The 15,016-nt window shown below is 37.6% G+C and overlaps 1 protein-coding gene across 1 annotated transcript in view; it reads right to left on the bottom strand.

Moving 5' to 3' along the window:
* The window catches only part of SH3TC1 (SH3 domain and tetratricopeptide repeats 1), a 45,068-nt gene extending 31,226 nt beyond the window's left edge, over window positions 1–13,842 (bottom strand). Inside the window, exons 1-2 of the mRNA XM_061993220.1 lie at window positions 13,746–13,842; window positions 8,449–8,588 (exon numbers count right to left, since the gene is read on the bottom strand). Of these exons, the coding sequence (XP_061849204.1) occupies window positions 8,449–8,588; window positions 13,746–13,842 (237 nt within the window). The remainder of the gene's footprint in view (window positions 1–8,448; window positions 8,589–13,745) is intronic.
* Between the last annotated feature and the right edge of the window lie 1,174 nt (window positions 13,843–15,016).

Below are 15,016 nucleotides of genomic sequence, written 5' to 3'. Positions count from 1 at the left end.
ACAAAAATAATTTCCTCAAGCTCTTTGAGATTTGACCAAGAAATTCATATTTGGTGCAGGATGTTGGCCATAAAATGTAATGATCTTCACATTTTCCCAAACAAGAGCCAACCTCTATGTAAAAAGCCATGCAGGCAAGAGGTGGCGCTCTTCACTGATTTAGGGAAACCTCACTTTCTAAGGCAGACACTCACAGTGGGGATGAACAGTGAGAGAGGAGAGGCAAATGCTGAATAGCTCAACAACTTCTATAGGCATACTCCTGGGTTCACCAGTGACATCCTTCCCTGCTGTCTGAGCTCCCTGGACATGCTGCCCAAGCCTTTAGTAGTACTTCTCCAGGCTTAGAAGTCACTCCACCTTCCTCTTGCCTTCTCATAAGGCACAGCAGGGTGGAAATGTCTGTATTCAGCAGCTATTGAACATAAGGTAGTAAAATGACAATTTTTTCCTACTAGAAGATAAATAGAGAACAACTGTCTTATGCCTTTCCCTTACATTGCTTCTTCCTTTTCATTGGATGCTTGTAGCTCTGGTTTCAAAACACAGCTAACCAGAACAAACACAGAGCTTGACATTTTCCATTTCCTTAACTATGCAGATTGAGGGCTCCCCAGTGCACTACCTTCTGTTACTATTTTAAAATGAGTTGTAGATGACAAGGACACTTTCTCTCCTACTAACTCCCTCAAACTTAAAGGGATTGAAGAAGAAAACTAATAACTTTCACTGAACAGGTTCTCTCTCTTTAAAGGTGTATTTCTAAGTATGAGAATAGGATTGTATATATAAAAATGGGTTATATTCAAAGTAGTTGCCTAAGACCTGCATGCAATACATTGTTTTCTCTTTCATCATCTTCCCTGTAGGACACTCAGAACAACTTACTAACTGCAAGCTACCAGCAGTAACTTTAATTATTCTAGTTTTACAGAGATGGAAATCAAGACAAAGATTATTTTCAGTCATTTAGGAATGCTGGAGAAATGGTGGAGAAGTAGTCAGTGTCCAGAGGTGAATGTAAACTTGAATTAATTTACCTCAGGAGGATTTTTCTTACATATTCAAAATCACATGGATGGCACAAGGTTATTGCTATTGCTCTCTTCTCCATCAGTTCCCATCTCATCCAAAGGAAATGAGCTTCAGCTACTGTCTCTTCCTCCCCTCATCTCACCTGAGCTGCTGATGAATCAGTGGCAACTCTTCTGAATGGAAAGCCTCTAAACTCCTCCAGCCACTGCTACTGTACCCAAGACAAAAGAACTCAGGTAGCTCCCACATTTTTACATATCTTATGCCCTGTGTTTCATTCCTCCAGGGCTCCAAGTCAGGCAAGGTAGCTAATGAAGCCTGCTTGGTTGCTGAAGACATTTGACTGTGTGCCCACCCTTGATCTTCTGCTCTGTTTCACCTCCTGTACAGACCACTTGTCATACAATACTGCAGTCTTGCAAATGTACTGCCATAAATTAATCTAGGTCATTTTCTAAAGCTGATGCTAGAATAGCTATTTTGTTATTCCTTCCTCTCAGTTTCAACTCATATTTGCTTCCCACCTTCGGTATAAGGCTGCAGATATCTTACAGACAAGATAATGATAAACTTTTTCCTCAGATATTGTAAATCACAACCTTGATCTCTACAAAATTCAGTCATATGGATGAATTAAAAATGTCTATGCTATGTACTGTGAAGGTAATACTTCACACTTTTTCCTCCAGTGCTGCTATGTAGTACACAGAAAGGTAATGCAAACCTGTAATCAGGGTAAATGATTCAGGAATTCAAGCAGTCTCAAAAAAAAAAAAAGGGGAGATTGACTCCTTTATCTCTGAGGTAACTTTAGGTTAGTTAGCAATTCTTAGTAAACTATGTTGCAAGCAGTATCATTGTTCACAGTTGATCTACAAATAAAAAAGTCCTAGCAAGCTTCACAGGTGCAACAGATTTCTTTTAAAAGTTCCTTTTAACAGTTCTAATCCTAAAAGGTGAGAGGGTGCAGTAGATTCCCTTCAAAATGGGGCATGAAATACTTTCCCCCTACAGCTCTGAAAAACTTCTAAGTTTAGATACTGAAAACAATAGACTAAAATCCACAATTTCATAGCTGATTAAAAATAAGCATAAACTCTAGAGAGGCTTTAAACAGATCAGATCGCTTAGAAGACAAAACAGGCATCTGTGAATCTCAATACTTCATTTTGTGTGCTAGATTTGACAGAGTTTGGCAACTAATGCAGAGGAATAAAGTAAGAGGAAAGATTTTGTTATTGAATAGTAACTTAGCTCACACAATATTGCCTAGAAGGGAACAAGGTGTGGCACAGGAGCTCCCAGCAAGTTGTTATAACCATGGCAGATCACACTTACACATATTTTCCAGTCATTTCATTGTGAACACACCAAAGCATTGAACCTTACTGAAATCATCCGTGTTTAACTGGCTGCCATTCTAACATTGGCAATAAATCTACAGTCAAATCCTAGATCACAAGTGCTTGAAATAGAGACTGACATATAGATATAGAACACAAAACTTCTCCTACCTTTTCCCAGTTTGATTTGCTATAGCATGCTGGCAAGAAGCAGACAGATCCGTGCCTTCCTTAGCTCTGCTTAAAACTGACTACAGCACAGTTCTTCCTGTTTGACCTTCTTATCTTTCCTGTTGACTGCACAGCCTGGCTTGGATATGGCAAGTACAAAAAGTTGTCTATTAACTGACACCGTTAAATCAAAAACTTTTTTAAAAAAGAAACATTCATGAGCATGGAGCTGAGCTACTAAAGTTCATTATGCAAAGGAGAATGTATGAAGTGTGCTGGAAGGTTCATTCACACACTCCTGCTTTACAAAGCAATAATTCATGTTGTCATTTTGCATTAGTGGATAAAAGTCTCCATGGGACACATCCAGGCCATTGTGCTAAGCAAGCATTGTTCAGATAAAGTAACAAATAGTCCTTCAGAGGGAGTACCAGGCTTCATTGCCACTTTGCTTTTGATCACAGAATTAGGTTCATTGTAATCAATGATTCATAAGCAGATAAGTGTAGGTTATAGAAGCTTGCTTATTAAAACTTAAAATATTAGTTAGAAAATCACACATATAGTTTTATGAAATTGCTAGACTTGTAAGCCCACAAACAGAGCTATTAGAAAGATACAATTATTTCTTGTAACATAACTACTGCTTAGCACTGATAGTTTCAAGGCTGGTATGTGCCTAAACAAAATTATTATGGCGAAGCTATAACATTAGTTCTGCACTAGAACATTTGGACATTGTACATTCACTGGTAATAACCAGGCCTGCCTAGCCCTAAACAAAGCTGTTATCTGGGATGGCAGAGCTTTTAGGCCAGTTTTCATCCTATCCAAGGACCCAGGAGTCAAAGATACATTGCAAGGAATGTTTGGATCTTAATCCAACAACAATCCCTAATGACCCCTGAAGGAATCAAGAGGACACCGAAAGAAACATGATGGAAGAGTAACTTGGGTCGACCAAGACAGGACTATGGGTGGGCCCTTTCCTGGAAACAAGATGAATATTCATGTTTACTGTAAATATAAGCTGAAAATCCAAAGGCTGGGGTGGGCACGTTTGGTGGAGAAATCCCCCATGTTCCCCAGCGCTGCAATAAAGAATACCTGCTTAATAGTCACATTGGCTATTGAGTCCTGACTGGCTTCTTCACAGCATCATCATTCCAGCTACAAAAAGCCTGATGAAGAATTCTTTGACAGTGAATTTGACCTCATACACTTGGGTTTAAATTGTAGAAGTGTAAAGTTTTGCAGATAAATCATGTGCAATGCAGGCTTAAATATCAGTTTGGGGAGTTAACAAGTCTGTTGAGGAGTACATCCAGAGCATATATTTTGTGCCACAAGACTTCATCACTGATCAAGATGCCGTATCCTAAAAGGCCCAGAAAGGCATAAGAGAAACTGAAAATAATCCATCCTATTTAAAACCTCCTTGCTTTTTATCATCCACACCTTGAGATGTTTTTATATTCTCTTCCTCCCAAACATATTGAAAATTTCATGTACAGTTAGTCACAGTTATGCTACTCTGATAACTAAGCACTAGGTATCCCACATGCCATCGGTGTGGGCTGTGTGTGTGTTGGCAGTGAGGTATTGTCCTGAGACATGTCACTAGGAGCCCTTAGAACTGGGCAGCACCTGCAGAACATGGTTTGAGGTGATCAACTGTCCCATATAGCACTGTTGCCCTCCTACAGTTCTTGCCAGGGAGAACAGAAAAAAATTACCCTTCAGATGCCTTAAAGACCTTAATTATAACTCCTGCTAATCTGTCTCAAAGAACATGCTCTTCAAAGTTTATTTTAGACTTAATAAACTAGGTATTAATTACAAATCATACCCTCATTTACCTTACTTCATCCTGTCACACCATGTTAATATGAATTACAAATGCTACTTCATACTGATCAGCCAATCTGTTCCTGCAGCATAGTTGAGAACTCTATCTTTCCAGAAATTATGGAGTTGGAAGGTATTCAAGTAATTGTAAAAATCACAGCTAATCAATCATCCCACAAGGCTCTCCTCCCACTGGAATTAATTTGGTATTGCACTATAATACAGTACAGAAAGCATGCCACTTCAGGGTTTATTAATATAGTAGCTGTGCCAACCACATGAAATACCACATTTTCATCAAAATTTTAGTGACTAATTTTCTATTAGTTTCAAAAAATGTTGAAATCTCATAACTACGCTTTATTTGTATATTTCAGGAAAATCTTTGATTTCGTTTTATAGTCTCAGTTCTTCATTGCCATTCCTGTCGCCTCTTATTTTGCATTTACAAAAGAAAAAAAGGAAAAAAATCATCTAATCCTATATTTTTTTCCCAATGAACACCAGTCTCCCATCCTTTGTTTCTATGGCTCAATCACTGTAGAAACTACCACTGATTAATGTGCTCCTAATATCTCAAATTATGCAACCAGTTTTGATTTTAGAGAAGGAAAATTGAAAGAGATGCAACTCACTTAAAGAAACAAGTAACAGGATAGCAACAACTGAACTCCAGGCTCTTTTTCTGTAACTGCTTAGAATCATAGAATATTTTGGATTGGAAGGCAGCTTTAAACGTCATCTAGTCCAACCTGTCCTTGCAATGAGCACAGACATCTTTGACTAGATCAGGAATCTTCAGCTTCCTCTATGATTTTACTCCAAAGTGTATTCCATCATGCCATACAAAGTACTTCAGTTTTGGGAAGTGTATATTGGCAATTTGAGTAAACGAGGAAAATAAAGTTTTCAGTTTCAGGATAATCACATTAAAAGCTGATGACTTCCTGTGGTCTTATTAAAACAGTATCAATCTGCTTTACAGAAATGTAAGTGAACAACCTTGTTGAAGATGTGAACAGCTGCTCTCATGAAATAATACCAGAGACCAACATATTACAGCAAGCAGGAAAAATACAAAGATAGCACAGAGGGGTTTCCATGGGAGTAATTACATCCCTTATACTACATTTTAATCACTTGAAATTGTGCTACCTATTCAGGTTTCCATTTGCTAAAATAAATAAGCTTGAGAATACTTCTTTAACTACTAAAACTACACAAAAACTTGATGGTCCTATTTATGTTGTTTTGGTCCTCATTTTCAGGGTTATGAAAAGAAGCTGCCAGGATGCTGACAAGGACATTGTGTGTTGAAACATGACACTTCCTCTACTTGTCTCTCTCTGGCATTGCTTTTCATCATCCTGTTTGTCTGCCCTTCTGCAGCTGTGTGTTTGTCTGACCACTTTTCATTGCAGCAGCTTGTTTTAGTAAAAACCACACATTTTAATAGTAAGGCCAAGTTATACCTTCAACCACAACTACTATTCCTTCACAGTTGAGGGCATACCTATGAAAAGTCAGCTGCCAAAGGGACTAATTTTAACACATTAAACACATTGAAATATAACTTTTTTGACTATTCACTGATAGCAAATATCAAATTTAGGCAAGAGGAAACTTCTTATGCCCTTTGCTAAATTCTTGTGTGATCTCTTCCATCTCAAGTCCACTAAAAGTTTCTTTCTCCTTGCTGAAGCCTATCACTAAAGGATCCCCTTGGTTTCACGTTTTGCCAAAATTAGCATTCCTTGCTATTCATAACCAGCATGGCAAATTTTAAATCACACAAAAGATTATCTTCTTGCCTAAAGCAGTCTCTATTGGTTCTTACTTCATCCAGTGATTGAAATACACTCACTTAAAAAGAACAATAATACAATCTGTACTGCAAAGTCAAATATCAGCTGAGTCCCTAGATGTGAAGCCTATCTGGCTTGAAGTGTGTGCTCACAGTGGCAACCCTTTACTTAGCAAGTTTACCTAAATAATTACAATAATCTTAGCAGGATTAGCAGCATGCACAAATAATAGTGTTATGTCCACACTATGCTTACACAAAAGCTTCCACAGAAATAGGTTTAGCCATATGTTTCCTTTTGATTAGCATGTTATCTCTCCCCAGTAACTGCATAGAGATCTAACTAAAGAGTTAAAGTGTTAACTTCATATGGAATCCTGTCATCTTTTCATCTGCCTGGTTGGAATCCAGATAGCTTTACTTCCCCCAGAGCTCGAAAAAAAAATACCACCTCAGCTTCATAGTCTGGTTCAAAAAGGAAAAACAGAAGATACGAAAAGAAAAATATACTGCCATCCATCTGTAAGGAAATGCTGTCGCCTTGTAGTCTGCAGGAAAATGCTGAGTCAAAACATCCAGCTGTTACACCACTTAAACACTTCCTGAGCTATTTACCCAGCTCACTAAACAACAGCTACATTTACTTACAACTACCATAGGTTAATAATAGATGTTACTGAGCTTGTTATTCCTCAGCACAAACAATAATATAGTACACACCTGGCAGAGCTTCCTCCTAAGTTTAGCAGCTCCTGAGAGCCACTGTTACTCACTTGAGAACATCTTTGGCCGTGGACCAAAAAGCCAAAACACTCCTACCAAGGAAACAACTTGGGCTCATCTCCAAAGCCCAGCAGGCAAGAAAGCCATGATCAGATTCTCTGTTCCATCTCAGCCATGTCATTGACCATAGACCTCCATGAAAGAGAAACCTTCTAAAACAATGTAATCAGCTCACAACAACAATTGATAATTAGCACTTACCACTTCAAGAATTAATCATTCCTATCCTTTACTCTCTGAGTCACCAGGAGTTATTATCTGACCCACAGGGATTACAAACTCCCCAAATTAGGCACAGACTTGAGTTACATATAGCATAAAAAGCTTTTATTTCTCAGTGACCCCAAACCAAAAAAAAAAACCCATTTAGAGAGTTTGTTCCTAAAGCTTCAGTGTAAGGAATGAGCTTTCTCTATTTTTGTTTCATTTCAAAAGGGAAATTAAGCTCCTTATATCTACTCTTATCTAGTGGGATTGACCAACCAGTTGGTAACTAAATCCTCTGAAACATCTAACCAAGGCTTAATAATTTAAGTAACACAATGTTGATATAAAACCAATAATTCTGTTCTTCAATGAACCTCCAACTATTAAAAGGGAAAAAAAATAAGCTCCATGAACAATTCAGTTCATACTTAAACTCCCACAGAACATCTACTCTTTAAAAAAAACACAATTTTTTTTTACCCTCCTGAGGATACAACGCCACCTCTTATAGCATTGCAGGTGAGTTAAAGGAAAACAGCTACTTCCTTTTATAACTGTGTGAATTGATTCTTCATTAAAAGTTAACCTTTTCCAGCTGCTTGAAGTTTGCAGGTAGAAATAAGAGTATATTCTTATGGAAAGATTTATAACTTTCTCATAGATACTCAGGAAATACTTACATGATGATATATTGAGTAGAGGTTATTTATTAGGTTGGTGGTCAAATGAATTTGATATCCCTTTTCCCTCAGAGAAATCTTTTCCATATAAGGCTCTCAGAAAAGGGCACTAGTCAAGCTATTTCCCCAAATGAGATTTCTCACTTAAGTTGCCAGTTTTTCTACTAGGTTTTAAAACAGGGAAAACTATGTCGTTATATCTGAAACTGCTTCTTGTGAGGAGTGGACTAAAAAAACATGTCTCTTTCACTTTCAAAAAGAAGGAGGAGCGGTAGCAATGAATATTTAGCTCTGTTTCAATTCCTTCCCCCTTCTGAGAATTTGCATAAAATTATACTATTTCAAATCGATTTTCACATTTCTATATACATATTCATGTTTGTGGATTTTTTCCTAGGGTGCTAAAGGACTTCTGGGATGGCTAAAAGGACTTTCAACAGAGAAGCACTACGGATCCTTAGTTGTATGCTGAAACTTAATTTGTAGTACTGAAATTTTGCCCATCTGCTTAGTGATAGAAATACAGGGAGAGGAAACTTTATTTATAGGAGCTTGAGTGTACACAGAATACAAATACCTCCTGAGCTAATTTTGGTATTGAGGAAGTAAATTTTGGCTGACTTAAGCATTTAGAGTGTCGGATAGATATTTCAACATGGATGCTGTAGAACTGAGGGTCCACTTTTGCCTCTGAGGATGCTCCGTGGAAGAACATGCCTGAAGGAGTATGTGGAGGACCAAAAATGACAGCATAAGGCTAGAAATGGTCATAGGATTGCAATATATCATCCTATAACCTCTGTGCCATCCATGAAGTGTGATGCAGGCTAGTGTCAGTAGATTCTTTATAAAATGAAATGACTGTTGTTGGTAGGCATGCCGTGTGAAGGTTTTCTCTTTCATTAAGGTAGCCCAAAATACTATCTTATAGTTTGGGACTAACATCTCCAGCCACCAAAATGTCTACAGCATATAAACTCCTATATTGATAACTCAACAAAATTCTGCATCCATGTAAACTGAAAGAATTAGAATTTTTTCAAATTGCTGCTGCCCTCTAGTTGAGACCTGAAGAACGGCTCACATGTGTAAAACTGAGTCCATGTTTTAAATGTAGATGTAAATTAAAACTTCTTGTAACATCTTTCCTGTTGTATGTATCTTTTTAGACTGCTTGGCCACAGAAGTTTACTATATACTATATATATAAAAGGAGAGTAATAAATATAACAACACTTTTTGTTCCTTAAGTATGCAGACTTGGCACACTTAAGGCAGTACTTCTCAGAAGAATAAAATCTTTATAAGGTATAGTGCAACCAACAGTCTTGAGAATACACGAGGCAGGAATTTCTATTTAGCAGAGAAGATGTGAGGTATGATGCAGCTTTTGTCAATATAGATCTGCAAATCATCAAAACTCTAGGTGCTTCCAGCCTGAATTTTGGCCTTGAATCCATCTTGCAATTCCCTTTATGGACTTTTGATTAAATGAAATATACTTTCACTTGCCATCATTGACAATAATGTTAAGATGTGACTATATGGGGGCCTGCTATAAAAAGGTTCTTAATATGCTTAAGGGTATGCAGCTAAAACAGAACAAAAGTAGGAAGTATTAGCTCACTAAATTAAATACACAGTATCTATCATGTCCATTCATTATATTCAGTAATATTTTTTCCACTTTTTTCCCATGTCTGGGGAAAAAAAAAGAAAAAATATGTTTCCATTCCTTATTTTCTAGTTGACATCTATACATATGTCATCCATGTACCTAAAACCTTTAGAGTACCTTGTAGGTGTCTTTGGTCTATGCCATTAGATACACATTTTCAACTTATATCATTAAGCCTGAAGAGCAATATTGACTGTACAGGGCAGCTTTAATGCAGCTGAGGACATAAGTATGCAGTCACAGCTGCATTTTCCTAGGGACTGATGTCTGCAAGGCCAAATATGTTCCCTGGTAATGTTCTGATAGTTTCTGTACACTGTTGTGCATCTCATCAGGCAAAGCTTCACTTACAGATGGTACTATGTGAGAATTTTATCAACCAGGAACTGTCTAAATTCTACTAGCATGATGCTGTATATTTTTAACATTCGAATACTGTTAGAGATGCAATGTAGGACAAGCAACAGGAAATTCACATACATCAGCCTGTACTGCAAAACAAAGTTTAATTTACTGAGGGCCAATGGATTGTAATATTACCCATTTTAAGTGAGAAGCTGTAGCTTCACATAAAGAGTAGTTTTCCAATGAGTCATATTAGCAAGGATCACAATATGCTTCATGAGTGCTAACCTCTCCCCAAGAGGCACAAAAGGGACAGTATTATACTTCTTGCTCATTTCTCCAGATAGCACATTATTTGCATGTTTACAGCCCAGAGTACTGATCTCACTGGCTAAAAAGACCGTGGAATGTTGCACTCAAATCATTGCAAGCTTCATCTGTCCTTCTCAAAATTAGTTTTTTCACACTGGAAATGTAGTGACTTCTCTATGATTCATGCTTTGTCTTGGCTCTTTCCCAAACTCTCCTTTGCATTTGTATTTCTGCACGTTTCATTGCTGTAACCTGGGTGCTTGTCCTTTTTCTGTATAAATTATATATTGATGCTAATCATTACCTGCCAGACTTCCTGTCATGTGCAGTGGTCTAAGATATTCACATTTATTTGTTCTGACCAACAATCCAAAGGCTGGCTGCTGACATGAGACAACAGCCCACGACTGTTTCACTGTAACAAAGATTTCTTTCATCCTCAGCCACTGTTCCCTTTGATGTTATTACATTCGTTCTGTTTCCAAAGTTTGCCTGGGAGTTTTTATTTGACCTACTGATCATGGTGCATTTAGGTTTGTAACAGGTAGTTGATGTCTAAGTTAAAACTGCTGACGCAATATTTATATTCTACCCACGGTGTGAGAGACGCTTCGCATAAAATTTGTTACAGATGTCTTAATAGTGCGATGCAGACATCTCAATAAAGTGCTATGTTATTATTTCATTACAGCTGCTTCACGCTAATTCATTATTTATAAACACGTGTACTTCTGGCTGAGTGAATAGTTAGCAATTTATTCCCATGCCCAGAATCTCATTTTAAGATCCCAGCCTGTTACTCTTCTGAAACTTTAGACTTGGCTTACTTCTTATTTACTCTCAATGTAACATCAATATAACAAACATAGTAGGGTGACAGAGGTAACTGTCACAGGCACAAACAGCTTGCAAACACAAGCATCAATTATTTTGGCAACTGTCTCAGAACCAGTGATTCCCTGAGATAGTAGCTGTCATGTCAATGAAGTCCTAAATTAGATTTGGGATTGGAAAGAAAATTTTACTGGTTCAGGTCTAGTTATGGGATTGTAAACCAGGCAAAGCAGTCTGGGCCTGGATTCCTAAGAGTCATATGACTCAAAAAGAACACTGTAGAAATGTTTTTATCACACAGATGTTTAGGAAAGTTTCTTCACACCAATAAAAAGCAAAAGCGGGGTCATGGCAGCACATCGTGCCAGGTTATTTGTCTTCTGTGATAACAGGATAAGTAACAGGAGAATTGCACATCTGTGGAAATTTGTAGAACACATTTGAAGGATAATCTGACATTTGAAACATAAGCACTTCAAAACAAATTACTTTAAATTGTAAGAGTGGTTTTTGTCTTCCAGAACATAAGGTAGTTTTCAAAAGGCAACAGCATGGAGGGAAGATGAGATTAATAATTAGATTTCAGGTTTAAAAGTAATTAAATGCTAACATTTCTTAGGATCTTAACCTCAGTTTTCAGGACTATTTAACAGAACGTAAAGGCAAGAAATATAAAGATGTGCTGCAAGATTTACAAAAAGACACCTACATTATATATACTCTTTCTGATTTTTTTTTTTCATGAGATATCCATTTAGGACATTTTTTGAAGGATTTGAACAACTAATATAGCTGTATAGCTATATTAGTATATATAGTATACATTAGTATATACCAGTATAGCTGGCACAGACTGACTAATTGTTCTTTTAAGCTTCACTCCAAGTTGCCTTTTGACCTGAATATCTTGTGATACAATGTCAGCTTTGAACATGAAGCCAAGGGCTAACTTTGTCAAGTTAAACAGCTCCTTGAATTTGTGGTCTTCTATATTCTGCAATAGCATGTAAATCACTTTTGGCAACTGGCTGGATGATGTTTTTTTCAAAACATTGTTTTATTTTCTGTTTTGCTGAAGAAACAAAAGTTCTGCACGATGCCCAGTGCAGAGGTTCTACTTCTTCTTGCTGCACCTTCCATCATTGACATACTTTTAAAATATGACCTCATTCATATTCGATTGTCAATGACCTAAAAAACTTTGCAGAGAATCAAATAAAAGTAAAAAGTTCATTACACTGGAAGCCCATTACCTCCCCATTGTTTGAACGTTCAGAAATATTAGCAACATCAATTTTTCCTTGCTTCAGCTGGACTTTTTCAAGAAAAGTACCAAATAAAAATATTGTATGATAACTTTGCTGTAAAACTGTATTTTACAATACCAGTATTATTAATTGGGTTTTACCCAAATTGGATTCCCTGAATTTTGAAAGTAACAAAAGAAAAACAAAATATAGAACAGGAAATAGCTTTTTATTGTGCTTACCTTCCCTTTTATAGAAAATAAAACCAACTTTCTGGCTGCTTGAGCTACACTATCTTCAGCATGAATGTGTAGTTTTACTTAACATACAGAAGCACATAGTCAAGTGTAATGCTAATGTCAATTAATTAATATACATGGTATTAACTGCTTGGTTGTCATTTACATTTACATTCTTTCTTCCTTTACATTAAGCCTTTACATATTCTCTTGCTTGTCACGGGAAGATACATGAAGATATGTTCCCTTACTTGATGGGATGCATTTCTGATAACTGAGATGGTTACAAATTCAATAGATAGTGGAGACCTTTTTTTTCCAATACAGTAAATGTAATAGAGCAAGTGTTAAGGTTCTTAAGAAGCATACATTTTAAATGCACAGGGACAGTAAAATGCAATATATGTTCTGCCATAACAATATGTCCAAATATTGTTAAGTGAAGAAATACTAGAAAAGGCTTGTATACTAATAAAAAGGAAAGATTTTTGCCTTGTATGGAGTTTTCTAATGATGTTCTTGAAAGAATTCAGGATGATATTGAGGATATGGAATAAGAAGCAGGATCATCAGGATTGCCAAGTGCCAGCTCAATTTCTAGCAATGACAGAAGTGGTGCAAAGTGCTGACAGTTTAGAGGCTGACTTTTCAGCCTTCTTTGCAGTGGCTGGATAAGCTAATTGCTTTAAAAAATAAAATCAGGAGATGGCTGCCTACTAACCTGAGATTTGGATTGGTAACAAGAGACTGAATTTTACTGTGGCCCAATGAGTGCATCTGCCCATTCTTAGGATGGATCATTGTCCTGAAAGATCTCAGCTGTTTCATCTGTGAGACTTGATGCTCAGTTTAAATCACATAGAGTACACCTCCTTCCCAGCTCCTTCTGGATAGTTTTACTTAGACAGTGAAGCCAACAATTCCGCCACACTTTTGCTATCAACCTTTCAAATGACCTTTTCTAATAAAAGAGACAATGTCTTGTGGAAAGCAAGGATAACATTCAGAACAAACTGGCAACTATTTTTGCCATAGACCACTCAAACACTGAGCTATGACCTCTTCCCATCTATACCATCCACGATATTAAATGATTTGGAAAACTCATTCAGGCAAGGATTTCCTTACCTATTTTCTCCTGGATAAGCTCAGAGAAGATCTATGGGACTCGAAAGTAGTGACTACTCCCTGGGCCATTGCTTTGATAGCCAAGTCTTACCAATTGCAGAATATGACTCTTCCTCTGCGTCGTAGGGTCTCCTAATTAAGCTCATGGCAAGTGACATTGTCCTAAATAGGAGAATTTCGAAGTCCATGACCCGATTTTCACAGTATTCCCTAAAGTCCAGCACCATGAAGACACTGAGCGTCTTTGTAGTGACCTGGGTTTTTCAGTTGTTTCTAAGACTGATAGAGAGGACTTCCAAATCCTTTTATGGCCCTGAGGTTCTCACTGCAATGAATAATCCAGAGCTTTAGCATACAGTCTCCTTCTGCACTGCTGCTCAGCAGAAGGGGCAAACTACTTTTTAGCAGCCTTAAAGCCCAAAGCAGTTTCCTCTTCATTACATCCAATATGGATTGAATGCCTGCCACTTTCAATACAACAAGTTATGTCTAATTTAGCTTTTAAAGCAACACTTGTGTATAGCCACAGGCTTACTAGCATCACCCAAAGGCTGCCTTGAACTAATGATTGTTATTATATGCAAAGACAGTTCATCACTAAAAACACAAATTGCAGCGATGCTGGAAGCCAGATCTCATTGACATGAATGCAGAACAGAAAAGATGGTTCCTGCCTCACAGCCACAACTGAAACTCTCAACACATTGCTATGAATGGGACATGAAACATACATACACACATGGATATACCAGCATCTTAATGAAGTTCTACAAGGCCAACTGCAACTCAGCTGGCATGGATGAGCAAAAGCAGACATACAGAAGGGAAAGGCCTGAGAAAATTAGAAAGACACGATTCACTGTAAACTAACACCATGATAAGAAACCTCAGCTCACTGGAATTCGAACCAATCATTAGTAAAGGCCTTGAAGACCCTGAGAGCAGATAACTAAGAAGCTGGTGTGCAGACAGCTGCAGATAAGAAGGACTTGGACTGTGGAAAACAGAATTGTTTGCATCCTGCTCCATGGCATGGAAATCTACCAGAAACACTGAACAAGTGTAAGCTCGAAGAGGACTTATTACAATACGGAGCGGGGATAGGTCATGAATATGTAATAGGCGCTTATGCATACCCCTACCTGTACCCTATACGTAGCCCTTTGTTAGACAATAGTGTGTGTGAGCTGGGCAGAATTATCTCCCTCGCACCCACCAGCGCAATACATACCTGCTTTATAAGCCTTAACCGTGTTATAGAGTTTGTTCCGCACATCAGCATGCTTCAGTACAGCTGGGCAGCTCAGGAGAACTCTGTGTGAAATGGGTAGTAGAATGGGAAACAAGAATCAAAACCTCTCA

The sequence above is a fragment of the Colius striatus genome, chromosome 3 (genome assembly GCF_028858725.1).
Source record: "Colius striatus isolate bColStr4 chromosome 3, bColStr4.1.hap1, whole genome shotgun sequence".
Lineage (NCBI taxonomy): Eukaryota > Metazoa > Chordata > Aves > Coliiformes > Coliidae > Colius > Colius striatus.
Note: the sequence above shows the minus strand (reverse complement) of the source record. Positions and strands in the feature narration are given on the sequence as shown.